General features: G+C 44.5%; 1 protein-coding gene across 1 annotated transcript; it reads left to right on the top strand.

Annotated features, from left to right (window-relative positions):
- Window positions 1-1,001: 1,001 nt before the first annotated feature.
- ABCA5 (ATP binding cassette subfamily A member 5) lies at window positions 1,002-27,581 on the top strand. The gene is made up of 39 exons (XM_035558975.1): window positions 1,002-1,111; window positions 1,595-1,708; window positions 2,462-2,666; window positions 3,811-3,969; window positions 4,188-4,285; window positions 4,630-4,859; window positions 6,326-6,467; window positions 6,991-7,179; window positions 7,521-7,668; window positions 8,516-8,684; window positions 10,272-10,330; window positions 10,856-10,966; window positions 11,190-11,365; window positions 11,676-11,795; window positions 12,573-12,711; window positions 12,874-12,964; window positions 13,155-13,294; window positions 14,763-14,882; window positions 15,894-16,095; window positions 16,343-16,512; window positions 17,351-17,484; window positions 18,576-18,713; window positions 18,873-18,986; window positions 19,340-19,510; window positions 20,455-20,568; window positions 20,788-20,925; window positions 21,289-21,363; window positions 21,890-21,981; window positions 22,677-22,803; window positions 22,941-23,058; window positions 23,174-23,265; window positions 23,420-23,595; window positions 24,077-24,152; window positions 24,237-24,331; window positions 25,034-25,153; window positions 25,336-25,485; window positions 26,394-26,473; window positions 26,734-26,789; window positions 27,474-27,581. Exons 2-39 carry the CDS (start codon window positions 1,604-1,606, stop codon window positions 27,579-27,581), a joined length of 4,947 nt encoding a protein of 1,648 aa, XP_035414868.1. The 5' UTR covers window positions 1,002-1,111; window positions 1,595-1,603.

Below are 27,581 nucleotides of genomic sequence, written 5' to 3'. Positions count from 1 at the left end.
GTCTCTGCCGCCATTGTGCATCATTTTTTGGTTGAGGGTATCTAGAGATGCTGTATGCAATCTCCCACAAGAATTAGTTACTAGCATAAGTTGGTATTTAAGCGTTTGTTTTTTTTTTTTTTTTTTTTTTTTTAATCAAAGAAACATTAATTTTTAAAGTAGGTTCCCTGGGCTTTTACTGGAAGCACTCAAGGTGGTAGGCGGGCTCCCTTCCAAGGCATCGGTTTCAGCGCTGTGCTGGCGGCTCTCTTGCAGGTCCTTGAGCCTCTGGTGCCTGCTACAGCCACGGCCCTATGCAGGACCCCAACCCCACTGCTGCAGTCCACCTGCACTGAGCTTGAGGAAGGGGCACGCAGTAGGTTTGGTGGCAGGAGCTGGCTTTACCCCTCTTTTCTTATCGGATACGCGTGCTCCAATGCTGCTGTCCGCGTATGAGCAGTTTGCTCAGAGTGTTTCAAGCTGAGCTGATGGCAGCGGTGCTGACATCTGAGCAACCTCACGTGTTTCTTCAGTTAGATGAGGCCAGCACTCCAAAAATAGTTTTCCATATTAATATGCTGCTGAGGGAGGAAGCTTAAACCATGTGTTGTCTGATAGATAACAGAGAAAGCATGTCTTGCTACAGAGCTGCTCCCAGCGTGCAGTCACCAAACACAGGAGTCTGCTTGTTGGAGAAGTGTCGGTAACGAAAAAGCCTGGAATGCAGATAAATTCTTAACATTTAAGACTGTGTTTTGGGTGAAATGTTGAGAAAAGATGCAGTCGCTCACCTGTGGCTTGTAGGCGTTGCAGCAGGTGGGACACGTGGAGCTGGAAGTGGTGGTGACAGCTGCTTGGAGCAGCTCAGTCATCAGGCCCGGTGGAACCCTGCACCCGTTCTGCTGTCGGTGCTGAGCAGCTCACGATTGTATTTCCACCTGCAGGTGAGGAGATGGAGAGGGATGTGCATGGAACCGTGACCCCGAGCTGCTGACAGCAGCCTGCTGGGGGTAAAGGCAGCTGCTCACCAGCTACATCTTGGTGGAACGGGAAGAGCAACTTCAATTGTCTTCGGTTTTTCCAAAAGCTCCCGTTCAGCACCAGTGCAGCGTGCAGCTGGCCTAATGAAAAGGTAAATTAGGAGAATAAGTAGTGCTGGATCCGCTCCAGGAGTAAAAGGGGTTGCTCGTGGTAAAATGAACAGTTAGCCTGGGGTGAGGTGTCTCTTGTTTTTTGATGCGTCGGTCTGGCTGGCTGCCCGCAGCTCCCATCTTGGACACAAGAATTATGTTCTGAGATAAGTACTTTTGTTTTTAATTTGTATGTCATAAAACGAAAATAAGCCCGGTTTGGCTTGGATCCCATGAGCTTGCGTAGAGCTGACCCTGCCTTTGGGTGGGGATTGCTCAGATGGCATCCCGAGGTCTCCCCCAGCCAATGTGCCCAGCTCTCTTGTTGGAAATGAGTACTATCAATCTCTTGATGTAGCAGGCATCTAACATACACACTAGTGGACATTTTTAGAGATACTAAATGGTGCAGCTGCCTGGCTTTTGCTTTTTAAATTATCTTGTTACTTCATGTTAGTTTGTTGTTTTGTTTTTTTTTTCTTAAGACTTGAAAAATGGCACCAGATGCTCCGAGAGAAGCAGGAGTATGGAGGCAAACCAGAGCTCTCTTGTTCAAGAACTGGCTTGTTAAATGTAGGACAAAAAAAAGCAGCGTTCAGGTGAGCGGAGTGCTGGCTGGCTGCTGGCTGCCTGTCTGCGGTTATTCAGCACTGAAGTGGTTCCTGAGTCGAGGGCAATGCTCAGTTTTATTACAATATTTCTGAAGCTTCGTGGTCTGCTCTGAGTTTTGGTTTGAAATAGCCTTTTCATAAAGAATTTCATGATCCTTTGGCTGGAAAATTTTCCCAAGAATATAAGGCATTATGCAGAATATATCCTTGTATTAATAATGCAATCTCACTGCATTTTCAAAAACATTTGCACCCCTCCTAGAGGTCAGAACTGTCCAGGATAGCAGGACTAGACCTCTCCGGAAGATTTTTCTATTATAACTGTTTAGCCATTGCACAGGTGATGTGTACAATGAGTTTTGAGGTGAACAAGAGTCAGTACAATGCTTGACTAATTGTTTAATGGATTGTGGGTTGTTTTGTTTCTTTCCAAAGAGCATGAGCTTGCTGATATTCGAAGCATGCAGAATTATCCCTTTGTATCATAAAATGGCTTCTCAAGTTACCAATGCATGCGATTAAAATCCTGCGTCAGTGCCAGAGAAGGATTTGGCATTGAAATCACTGTTACACTGAGGACATTCAGGGAACTTTTCGAGAACGTTCAGGGAACTTTACAATCAAGTAATTAAGCCCACAGTCTCTTGTCTAAGCTTTGTATAACTCAGACAAATTATTCGTAATTCTTATTTCTACAGCTGCTCTTGGAAGTTTTAATTCGTCTCTTCCTTCTTTGTGCAGGAGATCCTTTTCCCACTCTTCTTCTTGTTTTGGCTCATTCTAATGAGCATGATGCATCCGCACAGGAAGTACGGCGAGATCTCCGACACCAACCTCGGTACTCTGGACACCTCCATGCTGGTGAATTTTGTCGTCGGATACACGCCGCCCACCAGAATGGCACGAGAAATCATGAAGAAGGTGGCTTTTGATAACTTCGAAGACGGTACTCGGAACTAAGCAGTTGTTTTTTCTGAATATATCTCACTCTGTGGCTGATGTTTAGAGAGGGAGCTCGCTCTTGCTGCTAATGATAAGATAAAAAGTGCTGCTTTTCCATCACAGATAGAGAACAGACTGTGAAAGCAGTTTTTGCTTGGTTGGCAAATGTTCTGGCACTGCCTCCTGCAAGTGGTTCCCATCCTCCTGTTGCAGACAATGAGTGTTTTATGGCTACAAAAAAAGGGTTTCAGAGGGCCCAAATGCAGAGCGCAAAAGGCCCCTGAACCACCCTAGGGCTGGATACACCTGTCCATGACATCCCAGTGCAAATTCAGGAGTTGATGCTGTTCTGCAGATATTTTAGGTTGAGATTTCTATCCCATAGCAGCTATCAAAACTTTTTTTTAATGATGATTCCAATTAACACTCTCACCTTTTCTTTTGAAAAGTACATACATATATATATTTAAAGTGCTGTGCACAGCTGACACATCTAGTCGGAACTGATATATCCCAAACCATTCTGATGTATTTTTAGTTTGGTATCTTTCAATCTCTTCCTGGTGTTATTCACACTTCAGAGGTACCGCTGAGAAGCAGCACAGCCTGATGCCTGCGTTTCATTACGGGTATCCTTGTCTGCTTTCTGCCTTCGCAGTCCATCTCCCTTAAAAACTGCAGCTTCTCTTGGCATGCAGAGAGCTGCAGTCCTCTGCTGAAGTCAGTGGCAGAATACCCTCTTGTCTTGCACGTAGCCCTCTGCCCCAGTTAATCTGCCCTTCTTGAAACACGGTGGTACCCGAGGACAAAATGTTGGGCAGGTGGTGGAGATGTGGGGCAGGGAAGTTGCTGGAGCATGAGGGGTGGGGAAAAAGGATTGGGGGGAAAACTCAAGGGCCTTCAGAAGGGGAATTCACATTTCCCTTTATATTGCCCACCCCTGTACTGAGCTTCAGTCTTACAGGTTCCTGTTCAGGAAAATTCTTCCTTTACTAGGACAAAAATACAGTTCTATATATATCCCAAACCAAGTAAATCATTAATGATTAGCATGGCTTTTTTTTTTTTTTAAATAAACAGCATTGCACAGTTTTTCTTCCTGTTGCACCGTTACCTAAGTCAACATGATAATCTCTTCCATCTCACAGGCATCATCACGGAGGAATATTTAAGCGAAGAGGAGCTGCAAGAGGCCAGTGCTTTCAAACCCTCGAACTTTGTGGGCGTCGTGTTCAACGATGCCATGTCCTACCAGCTGAGGTTTCCCGATACGGTGGCTATGACTTCTGTGTACACGGAATCGAGAGGTAAACTATGCCTCGCTTATACATACTCCGTAAGGGGATGAACTGGAAAATCAGACCCTCTTTTTCTCTGTTGGTTTGATAGTTTGTGTGTGTCATTTTTTGGAAGTCGTTTCCACCTCTTAGAAGGTGCGGCCTCAAGCTGCACCATCTTTATGTTGGGGCTGGGGCAGCTGCAAGTCCAGCTGCTTGCTCTTCAAAACACCTTACTTACTCTGCAGCCAGTTGCTCCAACCTGCGGAAGGGTTGTGAATCGGTGACGTACTGGAGCTCGGGATTTACAGCTCTGCAAGCCTGCATTGATGCGGCAATTATACAGGTCAGTCCGAACAGATAACTCAACAAAACCACTGGGGTTTGGCTCCATGAGCTGCCTCAGTTCTGAGCTTTTTGCGATGTTGTATATTAACTGTACAATGCCATACCAAAAATCAGCTTGAGTCTGACGAGCTGGCGGACTGCTTCACGTGTTTTGCCATATTTTATACAGAAATGTTCTTGGCCTGCTGAATAACACCAACCTCCGTCCTTGTGTCCAGATGAGCCCAATGCATCAGAGTGGGCATTAACTGCCGGGCGCGGTGGCAGGCACCTGTGCTGCTGCTCGGAGCAGGGCTGTGAAACCAGCCACAGCATTAAAACAGCTCTTCCTTTTCCTCGCAGTTGAGGACCAATCAATCTGTTTGGGAGCAGCTCGAACTGACAAGAGCAACGGTTATGGGAGAGGCAGCAGTGGTGGAAATCGACAACTTTCCTCGCGCCATCATTTTAATTTACCTAGTAATTGCTTTCTCACCATTTGGATATTATTTGGCAATTCATATAGTGGCAGAAAAGGAGAGGAAGTTAAAGGAATTCTTAAAAATATTGGGACTTCATGATACTGCCTTTTGGTACGTGAGTATTTGGTATAGCCCGTTCTTTAAAGAAGAAATACAAAAAATAACACTTTCTAGTAAAAGTGCTATCCTACCCTCAGTTTACCAATTGTATTCACTTAATCAAATTAATATTGCAGCAGCTTAAAGGTGAGGTGCTCTGCAAAGTCTAACATAGAGATGTGGTATCATAAAAATAGGATTGTTTCAGTAAATAACTACCAGAGTAATGGTGCTGCGTTTATCCATGCCAAGTAGCGCCAGATTTGGAGGGATCAAAGGAGTTGCAGCATGGTGTTTTTACGTAGTTTGCTTTTATCGTTGTCAGCACTTTGGCTCAATAACTCCTTTCCTGGAGGATCAACAGGTAACATGCAGTCTTTCTTCAGAGCCTATCAGCAGCATTTCCCCAACACATAATTAAGGCAATCTAACTCTATAATTTTAACGTGCCACGAAGAGCAGTCTAAACAACAAGTTTTAATTTGCTTTCTTACTGTGAGGAAAATTGTCCTATGTAGCACAAAGCAGTTGGCTTTGTGTGTTTTTTTTCCAAATAAGAGGACATACTAATTCAAAAACATTGATAATTGTAGTGATAAAAAGGGGTTCGCTTTCTGCTTCCCAGCAGTTGCCTACAGCAGTTTAGCATCGTGCCCCACTGCACCATAACAGCCAGCTGCAGCTGTCTTTTTTTTCCTCCTGGTTGTTTTTGTTGTGTTTCTGTACCAAAGCCCTTTCCTGACGTTCGGTTCTGTTTTTCTGCGGTGCCTCCTTGGTGACAAACCTCATTTCCCACGGGTTGGATCCTTTGTGGCCGTGCTGGTCGACCGCGGTAGCAGGCTGCACGTGTCACTCTTGAGCATTGCGGATGTTGAGAAAAGTGTTTTACCTTTCTGCTTCAGGGACTCCCCGGGTGAAATGGGTGTGATCTGGTAATGCAGCTTCTGTAGGCCACTGGAAAAAAAAATCAGAAACATGTTTGGGAGGAAATGCGTTATTTTTACTACCTGCGTACAAACTGCATCTGTTTGCTGAGGTCAGAGTTGCTCACAGGCTTGCAACACCGCTGTCAAAAAGGGAAGGATTTTATTACCTGGCGCAGCTACTGGAATGACTAGTGTGTTAAATTTTAAATAGAAATTCTTTAATTATTGAAACCTACTGCTCAGTTGGTTAAACTAGGAAATTAATCATGTAAGTTCAAAAAAAAAAAAAAGCTAAAAATCATGAATCGTCCAATTGTTCATCTTCTGGAAGTAGCGGGTGCTGATGTCTGTGCCCTGATGCTCAGAACAGTCTCAGGGACGTTTACAAGAGCCCTTTTCATTTAGGGGCGCTTGTTTTGTTGCAAGTCTGGCCTGTGGTGCAGCTGCCCGGAATGTGAAAGAATTGTAGTTTTAGCTGGTTTTGCATGTGAGTAGTTCAGGCTGCAAATTCATTCACTGCTTTCTGTTCCTTTTTTCCACTTTTGCTCATAGGCTTTCCTGGGTGCTTCTGTACACGAGTCTGATCTTCGTCATGTCCATTCTCATGGCGGTGATTGCAACGGCCTCCTCGCTCTTTCCCCAGAGCAGCGCCTTTGTGATATTTCTCCTTTTTTTCTTGTATGGCATCTCTTCAGTAAGTACACCTGGTCCTGCTGAATTCGGCCATCCCATCCACAGGTTTTATCCCCTCTGATCTTGTTCTCTCTACTAAACAGTCTGGAACAAACATCGCTTTCTTAGGGCAAGTGTAATGTTAAAGCCCTAATTAATAGAGAATTGATTTATACAACAAATTGCATGTCTGAGTTCATAAACAAATATTTTTACATTGGTTGCTTATGATCTGTCACTTTAAAAAAAAAAAAAAAAGGGGGGGGTTACTAACTGGAATGTACACACACACTCAGCAGCATGGCTCCCTATTTCTCTGGTTTGAGTTTCTTTTCTGTGCCATCACCTGGCATCTTTGGGAAATCTGTTGCTCATGATTGTCTGTTTTTGAAGGAACTTGGGTAAATGGTGTAGTGGCTGTACCAGGAAAATTGTTTGATTAGCAGAGGCAAAATGAAGCTGTGGTCTTTCTAATTTAATTTTCTATACCTTGTATTAATATATTTTTTAACATATTGCTCCTTTCTTTCTTACTCTGTTCTTAGGTATTCTTTGCACTTATGTTGACACCTCTATTTAAAAAGTCAAAGCACGTGGGTATAGTTGAGTTCTTGGCCACGCTGGCTTTTGGATTTGTGGGCCTGAATATCGTCCTGCTGGAAGACTTCCCCAAGTCTTTTGTGTGGGTTCTCAGCCCCCTGTGCCAGTGCAGCTTCTTGATTGGTGTCGCACAGGTAAAGAACCTTCTGCTTGGACTGCAGCTTCGTAGTGGTCATTTGTCTTGCATCATTTTTGATAGGTAGTCATAGAGATATTCTTTAAAAGTTTATTTATTTATTTATTTAATAAGCAGATGGTGGGGAAAAATGCATGCTTTAATAGCTTCCCCTGGCAATTTTAATATCAAGTAAAATACAGCGCACCATCAAGCAACTTTATTCTTTATGTTGTTGCTGTGATCTTGGTCACTTTTCGATTTTTTCTGTTGCTACGTTCTGCACCCTTCTTGTCATGCCTTGCCAAGCTGATACAATATGGGTGTGTAACATCTCGGTCCATGCATGTTTGTTGGCAGGTCATGCATCTGGAAGATTATGAAGATGGTGCAACATTCTCAAATCTAAGTTATGGTCCTTACCCACTCTTTATCTCACTTATTTTACTGGTGCTGGATAGCATATTTTATCTGCTTGTAGCTGTCTACCTTGATCAGGTTATTCCAGGTATGTTCATGAGAGAAATTGAACTGAACTGTGCTAATGTCATGAATTTCCAAAATACTGAGCCCTTTGGTTGAAATCTCTGGTGGAGCTGGGTGGTATTTCTGAACTCCTGGGTCCTTTCCTCCTTCCCGCAGTGTTGGCATGCAGTGTTCGGTTTGATTCTAGCTGTGGAGAAAGGAGATGGTGCTGTTCTTTGCAAGTAAAGTTTAAACTGTGACTCGGGATACCTTTAGCTGAAAAAATTTATATTCTGTGAAACTGTGAGACGGGAGGAGGAAGTATTAGCATGCTTAGAATTGATGGTCTTTAGGTGTAGCAGCTAAACCTTGTCTCCATCTTTCTAAAAGGCTTCCTTACTAGGCTAGCTTGGGTCGTAGTCTTTGCAATTTGTTTGTATGGGATAAAATAAAAAGACTACTTTGCCTGTTCCAAACCTTTCCTTGTGACAGCAGTAATTGAACATGAAACGTAGAATGAAATTGTTCCTTGTGTGACAAACGCCTGGGTTAAGCCCTTCCGCTGCCTTTGCCTGTGATCTCCATGGCTTTCTAGTGCATGTAGTTAAGTTACCGTTCCTTCAGCACTGGAGATTTTTCTCAGATAAAAAGAGATTTGCACATCTATTTAAATATTTAACAAATCCAGGACCTGCTAGCAGCACTGATGGAAACCATGGTTTAAATACAGATAATGTGGACTTGGCTGGTGTAGTCCCTCCAGAATTTGGATGTGGGCTGGCTCCTGAACTTTTAGCAAGATAGCTCATAGCTTTTATAGCCAAATCCCAAAAGCTGAGGAATATTTACAGTTATAGTTAAGAAGTTTTCTTTTTTCCTGTATTACCTAGGGGAGTTTGGACTACGCCGATCATCATTTTTCTTTATGAAGCCCTCGTTCTGGTCAAAGCACAGAAAAAATTACAAGGAACTGTATGAGAGCAGCATCAATGGCAATTTAAGTTGCAGTGAGATGGTTGAACCTGTGCCTTCCGAATTTCAGGGAAAGGAAGCCATCAGGTATGATTCCTGCCCCACGTGCAGTTTAGCAGATCACCTGGGTCTCCAATGTTTAATTTGTAATTTCAAAACTACTTCTGTTTCTCTAATCTGCTGATTCAAATAGCATATGGTATGCATTGTGGAGAGTTCTCCACACACGCAGCACAGCTAGTTTCCATATTCAGTGAAGCCCCACCATCAGCTACATGGATGCTCTCCAAGGGTAAATCACTGGGCTTAAAGAAAGGGTTTGTTTGTGTATTGTATTCCTTCAGCTGGAGTCCTCTCAAAAACGGCCGGTTTTCCATTCCTTCAGCCTCACTGAGGCCGCGAGAGGCGTAAGTGATTGCAGATGCTGAAACGCCTACTCTGCTGGGAGAGTTTATTTTCTGGTAATGCACATTTGAGGAGAGAGAGCTGAATTCTAGGCTTCTGCGAAGGCTGTTATGTTCTCCATAGACAAGAGGGGAACTTCATGGTGGTTTTACCAAGCAGTCATAGGCAAGAGGGTAAAACAAAACTGCAAAATAGATGTGCTTAGTCTCATCATTCACTCTTCATTTTGCGTTGCCTGTTGTCTTGCACCCGGACTGTCTTGTGTTTTTAGTGTTTCTCAGATATTATTTTGAGAATCTTGCTTTTAGTTTTTGTTTTCATCACTGTCCAAATGCATAGCCTCACGTGAGCTGAGAAACTCTGTTTTCACTCCTCTTTTATGGCTCCACTAGTCTCAAATGAGCTTTTGAGCTTAGTGACCAGAATGAGTGTTGTGCTGTCCGTGCTCTCCATGTCTCTTTGGGTGTCTGCCATAGGTTGAAGTTTTAATGGAAATGTTCACATGAGGATGCTGTGGTCATTTTTTTGCCTTATTCATCTTTCCTGGACTCTTTCCATAGTGTCTCCACCAGCTCCCCATCATTCTTCCATTGTCTTTGCACATACAGGTTTTGTTGTCTTTTGTACCCTGTTCCTCATCCCATTCTTCATACTTATAATTTCATTCCCGACCTGATTTACAAGGTGGTCAGGCTTCCAAAACCCATGCTTTACGTTGTGCCTTCAGGTAAACTGGTGTTTGGTTTTGGTGATGTTGGTTTTTTGTTTTGAAATGCAGTAGGGCTGGAAGGAAGGCTTTTACCTCTCAGAGAGGAAATACCTGTTTTCTTTTGCTTAATTTTGGTGGAGAACTGCCAGTAATCGTGTCTTCGGAGTCTTGTTATACTAATACCTCTTTTCCACATTGTGTCTATTGAATCTTCTGTCAGATTGTGAATTTACTGGGGAGTAGCCGTGCCCTTCTCTAACTTGGGAAGCTTCTAGTGCATTATTCTACTGTGTGAAAGAAACACAGACATGAAATAATTCAGTCTGTCATCATAGGAAATGCCTAAGAAGGCAACAAGGAAAAGTTTTCTGATACCAGGGTGGAGATGATTAAGTTCTGTGACAGGATGTCCTGTCTCTTGCATTGCCTCTATGGCTCGTAGATGTGTTTTGTGCCACTTTAGCACAGTCGTCTTGCTGTGACTGTTGCAGCGTGTTGAGCATTCAAAATGACATATAAAGATCCTAAAATAGCTTATAAAATGACATGTCTTCTTTCAGAATCAGCTGTGTTCAGAAAACATTCAGGAAAAAAGGGGAAACTGTGGAGGCTCTCAGAAGTAAGAACATTTTAGCTTTTAAGCTGCTTATCAGATGCAGAGGAGCAATAGCTGGATTGTTGAGTGATCTTTTTGTGTTTCAGTTTGGGCTTTTTGGTTTCTTTTACTGGGGGGGGACTTGGAGCGTGAATGCCAGATGTGCTTGTGTGCGCCTTTTCTCACCATTTTGGCAGTGATCTATAAACTGGTGCCCCCGTAGAGGAGCCCTTCCCTCACTAAAGAAAGCCTGGTGACACTGTCTCTGTCACTTCTCCTCCTCCCCTGTCGTCAGGCAGCACAACCTGCCTGCCCCATCTCCCCAGCCCTCTCCTTGCGCCGTGGCATGAAGCCCCATGCCGCTCATGGCCGCAGCCACCCTGCTGGTAGGCCGCAGCACAGTACAGAGGCCGGGCGTTCCTCCCAGCAGAGCACAGGGCTTACTCCATGTGTCAGTTTTTGATTTCATCTCTCTGGCACAAACTCACTTGGGGTGCCACGAGCTCATCACCAACCTCTCCTCTCTCTCCTGTCCACCTCGTTGGCTAGACTTGTCCTTTGACATCTACGAAGGCCAGATCACGGCTCTGCTCGGGCACAGTGGGACCGGGAAGACGACGCTGATGAACATCCTCTGTGGGCTGTGTCCGCCGACAGATGGTGAGGCTTCCTGCTGCCAGGAGCTTTGGCCACCCTGCTTTTGAAAACCATTGTCCCTTCTGATTATCTCAAGATGCACCAACTTTTTCTCCGGATAATGTCTGAAAGAGTCTACTTGAAATTCATGCCCCTCTTTAACTACCCAGGCCAGCCTGCTTTCTGGCTGCCTGTAAAAAAAGAAAAAAAAAAAAAAAAAAGGTTGATTGTTTTGGGCTTTTTTCAGGGTTTGTCTCTGTCTATGGGCACCGAGTCTCTGAAATTGATGAAATGCTTGAAGTGCGGCGAATAGCAGGCGTGTGCCCCCAGTCTGATATCCACTTTGACATACTAACCGTGGAGGAGAATCTCTCCCTGTTTGCTGCGATTAAGGGAATACCTCAGAATGACTTGATACAAGAGGTAAGTCGCTTGGACAGCCTTATACATGCAGTCTTATGTGTTCATTTTTAACCTATACAGGACTATAACCCTACATTGCCCAGATGCTTCCTGAAGGCAGGCTTGGAGGGGAATATTACTTTACAGTACAGCAGATGGAGGCAGAGTACAGACAGACATTTTCACAAGGATAAACTGTTCGTTTTTTTGTAGGAAACTAAAATGCATACGAAATATATAAATCTTAGCATTAATTTGAATGCTAAAAATTGCAATCTAGTTTAAAAATAGCCTTTTATTTAAATAATAAATCTGTTTCTCACATTTAAAGGTGCAGAAGGTGTTGTTGGATCTGGATATGCAGCCTATCAAAGACAATCAAGCTAAGAAGTTAAGTGGGGGACAGAAAAGGCGGCTCTCGGTTGGAGTTGCTGTCCTTGGGAACCCAAAGGTGAGGGTGACAGAAGTGCTCCCAGCTTTGTGTTACTAACACACCTAAGTGATGATGTTTCTTCTCAAAACCAACTAATGCATTTAGCGTGTAAGATGCATAAGTTGATACTGTGAGCAACTGTTACTTTTTTCCCCCTTATTTTTAGTTTTAAACAATCCAAGTAATTTTGGTTCAGTAGTCCAACCTCCATGCTTGAAGGTGTTAATGCCTTAGTATTAGCTTAGTAGTAGCTGTGGATTTGATCTCTTTATGAAATAAAGAACCGAGAAGCTTTATATTGTTCCTGGCAGGTAATATTTAGCCCCTAACAGTGAATCTAAGCAAGACTCTCCTGCAAGCAGCGCGAGCCCTTGGCTTGGGAGCAGAGCCACAGAGCTCTCTTGTGTTACAGATCTATTATTTCTGCCCTATAGGAACTGGGGCTGCTTTTAGATGGGTGTTAAAAAAGGATACATCTGACAGTTCACTGGGATTTTAAAAGCATATATTTGAGCATTCCTTAATAGACAGAGTCAATGCATAGCTAAATGTAATTGCACTTGAAATAGAATAAAACAGATTATTTCATTAACTTACTGAATGATTTTTCCATTTGTCACAACAGGAGATATGTTTATTCAAAACAAAGGGATGATATGATGTCTCCTGTGTATTTTGAGCAAATAACTAGCAGGCTTCAAACCAAAAACCTGTGTCTGTCATTTAGATAGGATTTCTGAGGCTGCACCTTGCACACGGATATGGCTTTGCAAACGCTTCTCCTTTTGCACAAAGGTTTTGCTGCTGGATGAGCCAACTGCAGGCATGGATCCGTGTTCGCGGCACATCGTCTGGAACCTCCTGAAAAACAGAAAAGCGAATCGCGTGACAGTTTTCAGCACTCACTTCATGGACGAGGCAGATATCCTTGCTGGTGAGCCCTGCTGCGGCCCTGTCCGCGAGTGACGGTTGTGTTACCGAGCCTCGATGGTGCTCCTGCAGCCAGGGAGGCACCATTACGTGAAGGGCTTAGCTGGATTCTGGGGCCCCTTGGCAGTCCTCTCACTCAAAGGGCCTTCTTGATTCCTGTTTCTAGATCGTAAAGCTGTGATTTCTCAAGGGATGTTAAAATGCCTTGGATCTTCTCTCTTTCTGAAAACGAAATGGGGAATTGGCTACCGCTTGAGGTATTCTTTTTGTGTGACTTCATCTGTCTTTGTTTTCTGTGCAAATCAGTAAGACAGCACCCCCACCCCAAGAAGGACCCTTTTATCATATTCTGAATGCGTGGTGCTCTGAAGGCTAATATTTCTGATCCGGGCATCAGGACAAAAGCTGCCTTTTTAAAACCAGTTTCTTGTGTGTTTCTTTTCATAGCATGCACATCGATGCCTATTGCAACACAGAAGCTACAACCTCGCTGATCAGACAGCACGTACCCACAGCCAGCCTGCTCCAAGAGACCGACCAGCAGCTCGTGTACACCCTGCCTCTCAAGGACATGGACAAGTTTGCAGGTATTGGTGCAGGGTGGGATGGCCATCGAAGGGAAATCCATCAAGCATGGCTGTAGCCTGCAGTACTTGTCAAATGGTCATTTCTGCCTTTGTGCGTTTATACATGCTCCTTGTTGGGCTGTGGTTTGGCTCAAGATCAGTCAGTGAAGTCTTTGCTTTAGCTCTCACCGGTTTCTCAGGCGAGTGAGGACCTTGTTGTGTTCCTCAAGGGGCTGTGGTGCAGATGCTGAGGAGATGCCTGTAGCAGAAACGTGAAAAGACCCTGTTGTCCAAGAGTCCCGTTGTCTGGCACAAGCATCTTCTTACTGCAGAACATTTCAGTGACCAGGGCTGGCCTCCAGCAGGAAGCTGAAAAGTCCTACAATAATCCCCCTTGTTGTGAGCCACAAAGAGCATTGTGGCCCTGCATTGAAATTCACTGTTGAGAGAAAGAGAGTGTGGAACAAATGTGTTAGTTTCACTAGATGGCAGCAATTATCTGATTTTAATTGTACACAGCGCTCCTTGTTTGTTTCCCAGCAGAAAATGGAAGAAACAGTGTGTCCTTTTCACTATCGGAAAGGCTAAGGGGGAATCAATATGGATGTGATTGCAGCTCATATTTCATAAATGCCCTTTTCCCGTTACACTTAACCAGTTAATAATTTATTAGCTTTACCTTTAGCAGTCACTGTGCATACTTTTGAAAAAGAAGCATCTTTATGCAAGATTGATTCAATTCCCCCAAACTGTTTTAAGGAGAAGCTGAGGTTGGGATGTGCCTCTGCAACGGAAGCAGGAGCAACTGGGGAGACCTGGCGAGCGTTGTTGGGTGTCCAGCAGCTCTTCCCATTTTATGAGTTTGTGTTTCCCTTCAGTGTGGCATTGGCTCTGAAGTTACTCGTTTTGTCAAGTGCTTCACTTCGTAGGACTGGCAAGAGCCTGGTAGTGGCTTTTACCCTGAGGCACTAATAAGCGCTCTCTCTCTGAACCTAATTTTGGTCACCAAGCTGCACATGTCATCCACAATCCCCTGCCTATATAAGCCGGCTTTACAGATCTGGGTGACTTTTTTTTTTTTTAAATGTGCAATTATTCTTTTTTTTTTTTTTTTTTTTGGTAAAATCTCTTTGTACCTGGGCACAGATCTAGGTGGGATGAGCTGTCCTGCGGTGCTGTGCCCAGGAGAGGGGCTCTTGGAGCCAGCCAGGAGGCAGTGCTGAGCTCAAGAGGATGCTGATTTCTTGCACCACACACCACGTTTTCCCTGCCTAACCACATAGGATGAAAAGTGCTGTGCTAAAATGAGCCTGTCCCCACCTTGGTTCTTGTGCCATAACCTGTGTCTTCAAGATGAGGTAGCCACATTTACACACTATGGTCTGAAGGCCTTAGGGAAGCAGAGTGCATCTGGCTTGCTTGGAGATCTCTCAGGAGGACGATGTGATCCTGTCCCAGAGCAACCAGTGTGCTTCACTTCTGTCTGCAGGCTTGTTTTCTGATCTCGACACCCATTCCCATTTGGGCGTTATTACTTACGGTGTTTCCATGACGACTCTGGAGGATGTCTACCTGAAGCTGGAAGTTGAGGCAGAAATCGATCAAGCAGGTGGGCCAGCCCATGGTGTTTCCTGTTCTCCCTCATATTTGGTTTAGTATGAGGTAGTGTAGATGTGGCTGTGCCACGTCGCTGCTAGGAGGCTTGCTGTGGAGGAAAGAATTAAAAACGCCTCACGGAGCGCTGTGTCTGGCAGCACAGGGCTCCACAGGCCTCACGTTATCCTAGGTTTTTGAAATATTTATCAGGAAAAACACACACAAGCTGTGAGCTGGGTGGGGAGAAATTCTGGGAGGATCAAGAGAAAAGGTTTTTTCTGGCTGTCTCTGCAGCAATTTAATTTTCATACAGTGTACTTACATCTCACTTCTTCACAGCTGCACTTCTTATGTCTATCTTATTATAATGTGCTCCATTTACCTCATGGAGCTTACTTTCAAGAAATTCATGATATAAAACTTATTTCCAGCCTTCTAGGTGAGCAGTAACATTAGTAGCCTGCACCTAAGGCTGAAGCTGAGCTTGTCTTTCTTCCCTTCCTTTAAATTTCAGCCAGATGGAAAGCTGGGACTGCTGACTGTTACTCCAGAGCTGATCAGATCTTCTGATGTCAGCTGTGAAGGGTTGAAGCTGCCTTTATCTTTTTAGAGCTTTTTTGCAATGCAGAGTAGTAAACTATCCATGCTGCAAAATTTTTGAGTGGGCGTAAGGGGGTTTAACAGCTGAGTGTGCTTATGCTGAGTAATGCAGGTATGTGCCTGGGCTGATGTAGTGGAGCTGGAGCAAGGCTGCACTGTCTGAGTGCTTGTAGGCTATCAGTTTTGTTCTCCCCAGGGAAGAAATTTGTGTCATCTGCCTTCAGTGTCTGATCTGTGTGCTTTGGGGTACATTAGTATCATTGAACTTGGGGCTAAATTGAGAGCTGGGGTGGGACGAGGTGGTTTCTCAATAGCAGGGGCCAAGAATGGACTGCAGCCGAGCTTCCTCCAGGCCTACGATCTGAAACCACATAGCTCTGTCAGAGCAGTCTAATCCATACCCTTTTACTCTCTTCTGTTCCAGATTACAGCGTGTTTAGTTCCCAGCAAGTGCAGGAGGAGGCAGACACAAAGTCACTCGACGACATGGAGCAGAGCCTCCTGATGCTCTCGGAGACCAGGTCGCCCCCGATGAGCCACGCAGCCCTCTGGAAGAAGCAGGTTTCCACCATAGCGAAAGTTCACTTCCTTAGTCTCAGGCGAGAAAATAAATGTGTCAGAGTGATGTAAGTATTGAGGCTTTCTGGTCTGTATACAAAAATCTCAAAACCTGTTTGAATGACGCCAGAGAAGTGGCAGGATGAAATTTAATTATTGTTTGTAGTTACATTTAAACATAACCAAGTGTGAGGCTATTCATTGCTGTTGAATAGCTGCATTTTTGGGGTGAGGGAGATGTTTTAACTGACGTGCACATAAACTGGGCCTGCGTTTGCTGAATTTTAATAAAACCAAACCTTTTCTTTCTTTCAGGTTGTTGCTTTTTCTGATTTTCCTTGTAGTTCAGATTTTGTTGTTTCTCACGCACCACTACATCAAAAATTCAATAGCTCCTGTCAGACTCTCCCCGGATTTGTACTTGCTGAAGCCCGGGGAGGAATATCACAAGTACAGGAGTAGGCTGCTGCTGCAGAACTCCACAGGTAGGAGAGGGAAGGAGCTCTGCAGGGCTGGCTGCTGGCTACTGCATCCCCTGGGGCAGGGAGAGGAAGGTGCAGGATGGGGGGGAAGGTGGCGGGTGCAACTTTTTGGGTTCGGAGCGACTTTCCTTGAAGTGAATCCAAATCAAGCATTTCTAAGTGGCCAGACACGGTAGAGAGTGATAATCCTCCATGTCGTAGGGTTCACTTCAGAGATCTCCCTTCTCCTCCCGTGTGTAGTGGTGCTGTGCTCCCTACACAAAGACGATCCGTGTGAAGGAGCTGGGCACAGAGACACTTGGATACATCAACGTTAAAATCCTGCTACAAAGCACTTTGTAAAATTACTTTCTTTTTCAACTGGAGATGTTTTAAGAGTGGCTAGCAGCAGCGATCTGGGCAGTAGAAATAAACATCTTTTTGAGCTCTCGGGAATTTGTACATAATACGCCTTCAGTCCTCCAGATACTGCATCAAAGTGCCTCCGATTTCTATCTGTTAGCTAATTCTCTGTGCAGCTGAAACGCTGGGTAACCTGATGATGCTCCTTGGCACCTCTGCTTCCAACTGTTGCATTTGGCCTGTGCGACTAAATTGTATAAAATAACCGAGTGTTTCCTGAGCTCTGGGGAGGCTGTGGTGGGGGAAGCAGAGACAAAAACATCTGCGGTGCTCAGAACAGCAGAGGACTCTCTTTAGCGGGCACGTGTAATGAAAGGGTGGTCGCTATGGTAGGGTCACATCAGGGAGAAAACTGTACCACTGCTGAGTTGAAAACGCATCAATAATTTTATGTAAAATACTGGAAGCTGGTGATGTCTTTTTTTCTCTCTCTCACCAGACTCAGATATTGATGATATTGTTCACTCTCTTGGGAGCATGAACGTACTGGTGGAGATGTTCAATGACAGCGACTACGTTTCAGCTGCCCCTCACAGTGCAGGTTTAAATGTGTTCGACCTTGAATCCAGACAGGTGAGACAGACAGACAGACCAACCTGTTCGGTCATATCCCAGAGCAGCTGGCCAGGGGCTGGTTTTGTTGCTCTGTCCTGAAAGGCATGCTCAGGGTGAGCCTGATGAGGTTGATGCTGATCGTTCATTTGAGGTGATAGGGTTAAAATTTCATCTCTGCTGTTTGTGTGAACATTTGGGGACCACTCTGTGTATTGAGGCTCGGGGTTGTTTTCAATAAGGAGATCAAATTTTTAAATGTCTAAAGTATTGAATTATATAATCAAATAATGTCATATAATATTGCTTATGCAAGAGGCCTGCAAAGAGGACTTGTATTAACAGAATGGAAATATGCTCAAAATAAATTCATTCTTTCGTAATGATAATTATGGTAGGTTAATAAAACTTCCATTCCTCTTCTTTCCTCACAAACACACAAAAAGCCAAGAGAAATGTTTTACTTCACAAGAGACCTGGCATATGAACTTATTTCTTACTTGCACTGGCTGAATTACACAATTTGACAGAAGTGTAATTCCATGGTGCTCTCATGTGTAAAGAAAAATGAGTATCTTGGACTGGAAGTATTCATTTCACAATGGTTACTGAAGGAGTGTCAGGATGATTTGAATATCGGGGTTGTATTTAATTTCCAACAAAGGAAATGCTTTGCAGTATGCCAGCTCTATCTCTTGTTCCCTTTTTTATTTGTTGCAACTGCTAATAGTGGTGTGACAGTGCAGTCCTTAGCTAACGTAAATTTTTGTCTGTTTTTAAAATGCATTAGCAAGAACTTATGAGTGCAGCTCCTTGTGTATTGTTTTTCAGGCTGTAATTGGCTGGAGCATCATTTGTCACAGTGTAACAGTTGCATAAAACATTTTGAGGATTTATTCCAAATAATTTGTTCTCTATGAGCATGACTGTATTATTGAATTAGGTTTTGTGTTCTAACCACTCTGGGCAGCACAGAGCTTCCTGCAAAGCATCCTCTGTCGTGCAGAGATTTTTTTACCATTGTTCAGGTTTAATTAAGCCCACAGGAGAGCCCTTTTAGGGCGTTACCCTTCAGGCAGACTAATTAATGTAACAAATACTTTTCTTTCCAGAACTATGTTTTCACAATCGTATTCAACAGTACCATGGTGCATTCCGTGCCAGTTTTGATGAATATTGTCAGCAACCTACTGCTGCGCACTCTGAACGTAAGCGAGAGCATTCAGATCTGGAGCAACCCCTTCATCCAGGTGAGCAGGGCTGGGAGAGCTCGTGGCAGACAGCAGAGCTGGTGCTAGGGCGGGCTCAAGAATTCATGCTTTTGCACTTGCAGTTATGTTCCAATCATATAAATGCATTTTTTTCCCCGCACGTGTTCTGGTATTGAAGAAATCTGATGTGTATTTCAGGATCTTCCAGACACTGTTTTCAAACTAGAGATCTATTTCGAAGCTGTGCTACTGGGAATCATTGTCACAGGCATGCCACCCTATTTTGCCATGGAGAATGCAGAAAACCATAAGGTAAACTTCTGGGTGTGGATTCGTAGACACAGGAGATCTTGAAAACCTTGGGATTTTTTGGAAAGATCTTCAGAGGTGTTTTAAGTAGTATCCTTTGCCTTGCGAGGCACAGGGCAGCCAAAGCAAAGCAGGTGTGACTCTGCTGTTGGTGGCATCAGGTAGAGCAGGTTTCAGAAAAGCCCTTTTGCTTTCCGTGGAAATGTTACCTACTTTGGCAGGTAGGATCAGCAACAAGTGGGCAACGTGCTCCAATACCATGTCTGTGTAAAAGTGGTGAGTTGTAGCAAGAAATAGGAGCCCACCCGTGTACCACTGCAGATGACCATCGTGGGCATTTTCTTTTCCCATTGCAGATCAAAGCATACACACAGCTGAAGATAGCGGGGCTTTATCCGTCTGCTTACTGGGTGGGCCAAGCTGTTGTTGACCTCCCGCTGTTCTTCTCCATCCTCGTCCTGATGATAGGCAGCCTCTTTGCCTTCCACTATGGCATCTATTTCTACGTCGGCAAGTTCATGGCTGTGGTGAGTGTGGTGGGGACCTGAGGGCACACAGGGGTGTGAGGGTTTGGTTCTGTTATTTTCCACAGGCATTTATTTTTATTAAATGGTTCAGCAGAGTTCTCCAAAACAATATATACAGAAAATGCCTGATCAGGGCTCCTTGTACAAAGTCACCAGCCTGAATGCACGAAAGGCAAAACTGCTTCTTCCCCTGGAAAAAAAAAATAAAAAATGTGTATTTAGGGTTTAACTGAGAACCAGAATAAAAAAGAGCTTTAAATTACCAGAACCTTCCAAGGAAGTGCAGTGTCATTCTTTGCTCAATTTGCTCTGTGCTGTTGCTGCCATTTGATAATTGCGCCGCTTGCATCGGCACTCTGCTAATGACAAGGTTGCGGTGACTTTGAACACAGACCAGCTCTGCAATGAATTGCAGCATATGAATAAATTGAGGAGGCTACAGGTCGTCATATCTTTTATAGTTGGAGCTGGCTTTTCTGAGATCTCGGCTGCAATTGAGAAGAATCGGATTTTCCCAGTTTCTTTCCCAGAATTGGTAGCTGTGTGCTAATCAGGTTTGGGGTGGTAACCATTGTGCTGCAGGGCTGATCTGTTACTGGCGCATCCATCCTTTGTTCTAATTGTTGCAAAAATGCTAAGGTTGATGGTGGAATTCCTAATATATTTGATAAAATATTCAGGTAGATATTATTTATGGGAGCCTGTATTTTCTTGTGTTTTTTTTTCTTTTAAATAAAAGCAAGAGGAAATATAGTAATCATGGAGCTTCATTTAAGGGGGTTCCTATCTGTGCATTTATTTTTGTATTTAATGACATATGCTGTATCCAGAGTCATGTACCACCCTAGGATAATCACAGCTGATACACATACAAAAAAAAAAAAAAAAATTCAAGCCTGGGTTCATGCTGTACGCTTGCTGAGAATCCTTTCTTGTCTTTGCAGCTTTTTTGCCTGATTGGCTACGTCCCGTCAGTTGTGCTGTTCACTTACGTGGTCTCCTTCACATTTAAAAAAGTCCAAAATACAAAAGAATTTTGGTCATTTATATTCTCAGTGGTGAGTAACTTTCCCTCAGCTTTGGTTAACTGGGAGGACTGGTTCTCTCCAAAGCCACACTGGCCTTTCCAACCTGGTCATTTCACTGTATCCTTAATGCACAAGAAATCAAACATTTACCAATGTTTCTTTATTACTGACATATACTAAATGACAAAAGCTTTAGAAATGTGCCTCAAATGAAAATGCTTTTTTTTTTTCTTTCTTTCTTTTGTATAGGCAGCTTTGCTGTGTACGGTTGTCACCGAAGTGGCCTTTTTTCTGGATTTTTACACAGTGACCACCACCCTGCATTATGTCTTCTCTATCTTCATTCCCATCTATTCCCTTATCGGCTGTCTGATCTGTTTTATAAAGGTAAGGGCACAAAGGAGATGCTCTCCAGAGTGCTTGCAAATGGCTGGAATTGGGTGGGCACCTTTAAAGATGTGACTGGGATCTGCGTAGTGCTGTCAGTAGCCAGTTAATGCATGAAGGGCAGCTGCTGGCGAAAAGTCACCTTTTTCCTGCAAGCAGAGTGTTACAGGTTTAACATGAGGAAAGAAACAAGACTGCCATTAAATATTGAAAGGAAAACCATGTTGCTCGGCCTGTGGGGCTGGGCTAGTTTGGCACATTGATCGGGATCTGCACAGAGCTCACAGGGTAAAGTGCAATGCAGAATATGCAGTCTCTGGTAGGTAATTATTTCCTTAAACAGGTTTTTTTTTGCATTGTTAGGTCTCATGGACAGACAAACAGAAGAACGGAGAATACCACGACCCATGGGACAGGCTCCTGGTGGCAGTTATAGCTGTAAGCATCGTTATTTACCATAGAAAACTGCTAACTCCTGCTGCGACACCCCTTCTTTTTGGGCATCTGCATTAGTAAAAAATTGATCTCATGCTCAGCATCTGTAGGGTCTGCTGCTTTGCAGGCTATTGCAGCAGAACAGTATCAGTAAAACTTGTTGTGCCTACCAACTCAATATCTCCTGCTTCACTAGTGTAATTAACAGTGCTGTTATTAATCCTGATTATTATGGGAGTCCATACCGATGGAGGACGAACTCCAGAGCAGGGGACAGTCTGTCTCTCTCCTAGAAGCCAAGCAATTGCCATTAAATCAAAGCAGACTTTTCTCTTCACTGCCAGCACTTTGTGGCTAAAGCAGGGACTTAAGGATACATTTCATCTTCTCAGAGCCATCAGCATTTCTGTGGTGGTGAAGAACTGGTGCTTCTCGTCATGCCGGTGGGGCTGCCTATAGGGTCACCTGTAGGATCTCCATCCCCGGAGGGCTAGCAGTGCTCTGACAAACAATTTCTGTTTGGTTTTAGCCCTATTTGCAGTGTGTCGTGTGGCTCTTCCTGCTGCGATGTTTTGAGGTGAAAAATGGAGGGAGGACAATTCGAGAGGATCCATTTTTCAGGTGTGTTTCTCTGTTAAGCAGAATTTTTAAAAGGAGTAAGTCCAAGGAAGCAGTTCTTAAAAATCATGCAGGTGGTTGAACTGGAATATGTAGCATACAGTTATGGGGGATACTGCAGAAAATAAAATAGCTGTGTTATATCTCCTCCCAAGTGTCTAAAGAATTTGTTCTCTTAATTTCAGTTACCTGAAATTCAATAAGTGCAGAAATACAGCTTTAGCTTACTTTTAAGTTATCTTTGTTCAGAATAAAAAAAATTTGAGGACAATCTATATAAAAATAAGGTTAATATGGGGATTTCGATGTCTCTTCTGATAATGCATGACTGGGAGCACAGCTGTGAGTGCCCACCAGCGGGAGGGCGAGCAGCACTGCAGGGGCAGCAGTGACTTGCCCCCAGCGAAGCAGAGCTGCTGCTTGCTGTGCAGCTGTGAACTTCCCTTCCCACCGCATGATCAGAGATGTATGCTCTAACAAAGAGCTCAGCGTTAAAAATGGCATAATTGCAAACATTGACAGCTCCTTCAACTCTTTTGGGGCTTCTCAGATGCGCAGCATAAACACATTACTCCGAGGTTTGGCAAGCGCAAAAGCTTTCTGTATCAACTCGGAGAGCAAATCTGGATTGATTTCTCAGGAAGCTTTGCTCCACCGGAATGCTGAGCGAAGGCCTCGTGCTGTTTTCTCCCCCTTAGAAAATGCTTCACAAAAGTCAAAACATGGAAGCTGCCGGATGCCCCACGCGATGAGAACGAGGATGAAGATGTGAAGGCGGAGAGGCTGCGGGTGAAGGAAGCGCTGAGCAACCCCAATGCTGAGGAGGTAATACTGCAGTCCCAAACCCCAAATTCAGTGGCTGCTGGAGCTGCTGGGGGCTGCAGCCACCACGGGTCCTGGGGACATGGTTCCCATGCAGAGCGTGCCAGAGCATCGCTGCTCCTACCTCTCTCCTTTCTTAGATGCCAGCGATCGTGGTCAGCAGCCTGCACAAGGAGTACGACGAGAGGAAGGAGTTCCGTCTGGGGAGGAGAATAAAGAAAGTGGCAACAAAACACGTCTCTCTCTGCGTGAGGAAAGGTTCGAGTTGGATCGTTTGCTGTTGAGCTGCTTCGGCTACAAAAATGACTCTTGGTTTTGTGAATTAATTTGTCTGACCTCACAGGCAGTGTTTTGTGTGTTGTCCTGCCCTTAGGAGAAATACTGGGATTATTAGGACCCAACGGAGCTGGGAAGAGCACGTTAATTAACATGCTTGTTGGAGAGGTTGAGCCGACCAGCGGGCAGGTATATCCTTCCTACAAACCAAATAGAAAGTGAATCCCTGTTTAACATTTGTCATTACTGCTGCCCTTCCTGACTGTCTTTTGCTAGCTCTTTAACAAAACCAGTTCTAAAACTGACAATATTATCGACTGAAGCTGTTACACTTCTCCTGCAGGTTCTGATGGGAGATTATTCTTCCGGAGTGAACAGCGACGATGACTCGGTTAAATTTGTGGGGTACTGTCCTCAAACTAATCCACTGTGGCCAGATATTACACTGCAGGAACATTTTGAAATTTATGGTGCTATCAAAGGAATGAGTCAGACTGATGTTAAGGAAGTTGTAAAACGGTAAGTAGTTTATTATAGAAACATTTGAGGTTTTAACTGCTTTTTTTTTCTCACTTTTTCTAACACGGTATTTTTTTCATTCAAGTTTATGATCAGATCATTTTAGCAAATTTGTCAAGTTTTAGTTTGTAGCTTAGGAGATAAAGATTCAACCACACAAAATTCAATTGTTTTTTGTATTTTATTATTTTTAAAAAACTGTGAAATGCCAGTGACAACCTTGGCAGGGGTTGCGAGGGTGGGGAGGCCAGGGCTTGGAGGCATGTCTGGGTTGTCATCGCAGGCTCCACTGGGGGACACGGGGCCTGTGACGGACAGAAGTGCCCAGCTCTGATGCTGCCAATTGCTTTGCTTTTTCTGTACAAATATTTGTAATTGAGTTCTTTAAATGGGACTGGTTGCTTCTGGTATGATGAGAGGAAAGCTGAACCATCGCACTCTGCATTACCTGGGCTTTTCACCTGCAGTTCTCTTTCCACAGCATCTCAAGTGCCCTGGATTTAAAAGACCACCTGCAGAAGACAACAAAGAAGCTGGGAGTCGGGCTGAAACGCAAGGTATGGACGAGCTCCTAAAGCTGCCGTGGCAGCTGCTTGCGGGAGGCATCGTGTCGTTACCCAGCTCCTTTGCCCTCCTTTCAGCTCTGCTTCGCCCTGAGCATGCTGGGCAGCCCGCGGGTGACGCTGCTGGACGAGCCCTCCACTGGCATGGACCCCAAAGCCAAGCAGCACATGTGGTGAGTGCCGTGCTGGCAGGGGGCTCCTCTCTACTGGGGAATTGGTCCTGTCTGGGGAGCAGCCCCATCGCTGCTGGAGCTACCAGCTGGGGGCAGGATGCACGCCCACTGCGTCCTCTCCTGGACAGGGTGAAGAACGTGGAAGCCGGGAGAAAGAAATCTTCAAAGTAAAGGAATGCAAGGAGTATGAGATTTGAGTCATCTTTCTAAAAAAAAAAAAAAAAAAAAAAAAAAACCTGTTGTTGCTGCGAGGAGAGTATTGATCCACAAAATAAAAGGGGTTTGAGCATCACAGTGCTCTTTTCCTGCTAACCCAAGGTTACTGTTCTGTGCCAAACCCAAGGGAGCTCGGTGGGGCACCTTGCTCTGCTGTTAGTCCACAAACAAGCCCCGGGCTGCTGGGAGTCATTACACACCTGACAGGAGAGAAGAAATGTAACGTGCAACGCATGGTCACTTGGTGTCGGGACAGTCTGCCTGTGCAGCTCTCCGCAAAATACTGACATTCAGGTGTCTTTAACCTACGCAGTTGTAAAACCTCAGTTAACAAAAGGAAACGAAGACTGAATTTGGTTTTCTTTCACAGAAGCGTTATTTATTGATTCCCCTCCCAGTATCTTCCTAACATTTTATGCCCAGTTTTTTTTCTGCTGTTGCTTCAGTAGTGTTCTGGCTGGGGATTCATTTTTTCCTGTTTTGTAGGCGGGCAATTCGAGCAGCCTTTAAAAACAAGGAGCGAGCAGCTATTCTGACCACACACTACATGGAGGAGGCGGATGCTGTGTGCGACCGCGTGGCCATCCTGGTGGCTGGGCAGCTCAGGTACTGCTGGCGGGGGGCGGTGGGGCACCTGTTGGCCACGGAGTGTTGCTCTAAAAATGTAGGCAACAATTGTCTCAACCTGGAGCAAAATTAAGTGTATGGAAAGGGGCTGTTAGATGTTAGTCTGCTTTTTGAGTGTGGAGTAAAGCGTGTACCGCCATTTCTCTCTCTGCAATTGGCAGGTGTATAGGCACTGTTCAACACCTGAAGAGTAAATTTGGCAGAGGATACTTCTTGGAAATGAAATTAAAGGAAACACCTGACGTACAGCAGCTGGAGTACCTGCAGAGGCAGATTCTGCACATCTTCCCAAACGCAAATCGTCAGGAAAGGTAATATTTAACAAATAAACAGAAAACATTGAGATTAATACAAGTCTGATTTCTCAGCAGCTCATTGGTAATGAGTAAGGAATGCCATAATGCTAACATTGACAAAAAAAATTCCCATACAGCTTAAAAAAAAAAAAAAGAAGTTTTGCAAGTCAGCAAACCCGAAGTGCTCGTGCCACTGACCAGGGCCAAGCATCTGAATCGTGTGCATAAGTGGCACAGCAGAAACAAAAACAGATTTCTGCATAACTGTTGCGTGCTGGCTTCCTTCTCTGTCATCCTGGAAACGGGGTAAATTCTGAGGCACTGAATCCCTGCCCTTAGCTGGAAACACTTGGTTGAACTGTGGGGACCTTGGGTTTGAGGGTGGGTTGGTTGGCTTTCCCCCAGCAGCTTTGAATTCCTGGTGACTGCTGGTGAGGATGTCGGAAAGAGCACTGCAGGCATTGCATAAGACACATCCCTCCCACGGGGGAGATTTGGAGGAGAGTTTGTTTTTCACAAGCCCATGTGCAGGGTAAAGCAGGTCCCTCTTCTGGAGTGCTGGGTGCAGTGTGACCTCTGTCAGAGCTGGTGTGAAAGGCAAAACTTCATCATTTAAGCCCTGGCAGGAGTTTTTGTGTCACTTTATAGGTAGAATATAAATGCTTGACTCTCAGCTGAAGGGCATAAAAAGCACTGAGCAGTCCCAGGTGACTTTCAGCTGAAGCATTCCGACCAGGGTGCTCTCAGACTGGTTATAACCCCTCTGCTCTCCTGGAGCTGGATCATCCCTCTTTTCTTGTGTGTGGACAACTCGTCAAAATGCCTGGAGTAGTCTTTAGTAAATGATTTAATTTGTTCACTTGGATATTTGTATTTTTGCTTTTTACCTGAAGCTAATTTTTTTTTTGGTTTGATTGTTTCAGTTTTGCTTCTATCTTGGCGTATAAAATTCCTAGAGAAGATGTACAGTCGCTTTCACATTGTTTTTCCAAGCTGGAAGAAGGTAACTAAGCACTTGCCACCCATGATGTTCGGAAATCTTTCTGTCTCCACAGCTGATGCATTTCCCTTCATTCCATGTGCAGAGGCACTTTTGCATTTCTGTTTAAAATCCACTTAATTTCCTTTTTTCTATTGCTGTTGCCATCCCTGTTTCTTGTGAAGTCAACAGTAAGCACACGTACCAGCTTAAATGCTTTAAATCCAGTTGTCTCAGATAGTGAAGTATTCTTAAATATGCTTTCCCTTGAATTCTTTTCACAGTAAAACACACGTTTAACATCGAGGAGTACAGCTTTTCTCAGGCAACACTGGAACAGGTATGTTGAAGCAAATGTTATTCCATGGAAGTAAATCATGCCAGGCTAAGGCATTAAAGTTTTCAGGGTGGTGTTTCTACAGCGGTCTGGGGCAGATTCGCTTCGTGTCTGCTGCCCCTGAGCCGTGCATCCCTGTGGGCATCCCTGTGCCCACAGCTGGAGCTCGGTGCCCAGCTCCGAGGGCCCGAGGCCGCTCCGCTGGTGACTTCTCTGGTATTGGGAAAGTGGGACTGCAGTTCCCCAGAACATGAATTGGGACTTTCAGTTCCCCTTATTCCTGTTTTCCCCTTTCATTTTAAAATAAGTCAGGCCAGCTGTGCTGGCTAGAACAAAGAAAAAAATAATTGTGACATTAGTGGAACTATCACTGTGATTTCTTAGAAAGATAGGCATTGCTATTTTTTTATGAAAAGGGGATAAAACTGAAGGTTATTATTGCTTAATCTGGATTAGTTACTGCTGATGACAAATGCTTTCAGCTCGTATTTGGTTCAGCTTCCTTCCCATTGTTTTGAGGTGGGAGGGTAGGAGCAAAGAGGAAAAAATCCAAAACACTAAAAACTTCCGACTCGGATCTGCAGCAATACGTTCTGTATTTGTAAGGCTTTTACCATAAATTGTGTTGTGACTGAGCGAGTTCCTCCAAGGAACCTGGCACATTCGTCTCCTTTATGTCCCTTCAAGGTCTTTGTGGAGCTTGCTAGGGAGCAGGAGGAGGAGGACAGCAGCTTCGGCACCCTGAACAGCACACTGTGGTGGGAGAGGACGCAGGAGGACAGGGTCATTTTCTGA

The sequence above is a fragment of the Cygnus atratus genome, chromosome 18, assembly GCF_013377495.2.
Source record: "Cygnus atratus isolate AKBS03 ecotype Queensland, Australia chromosome 18, CAtr_DNAZoo_HiC_assembly, whole genome shotgun sequence".
Classification (NCBI taxonomy): domain Eukaryota; kingdom Metazoa; phylum Chordata; class Aves; order Anseriformes; family Anatidae; genus Cygnus; species Cygnus atratus.
This window is presented reverse-complemented; position numbering and strand designations above follow the sequence as displayed.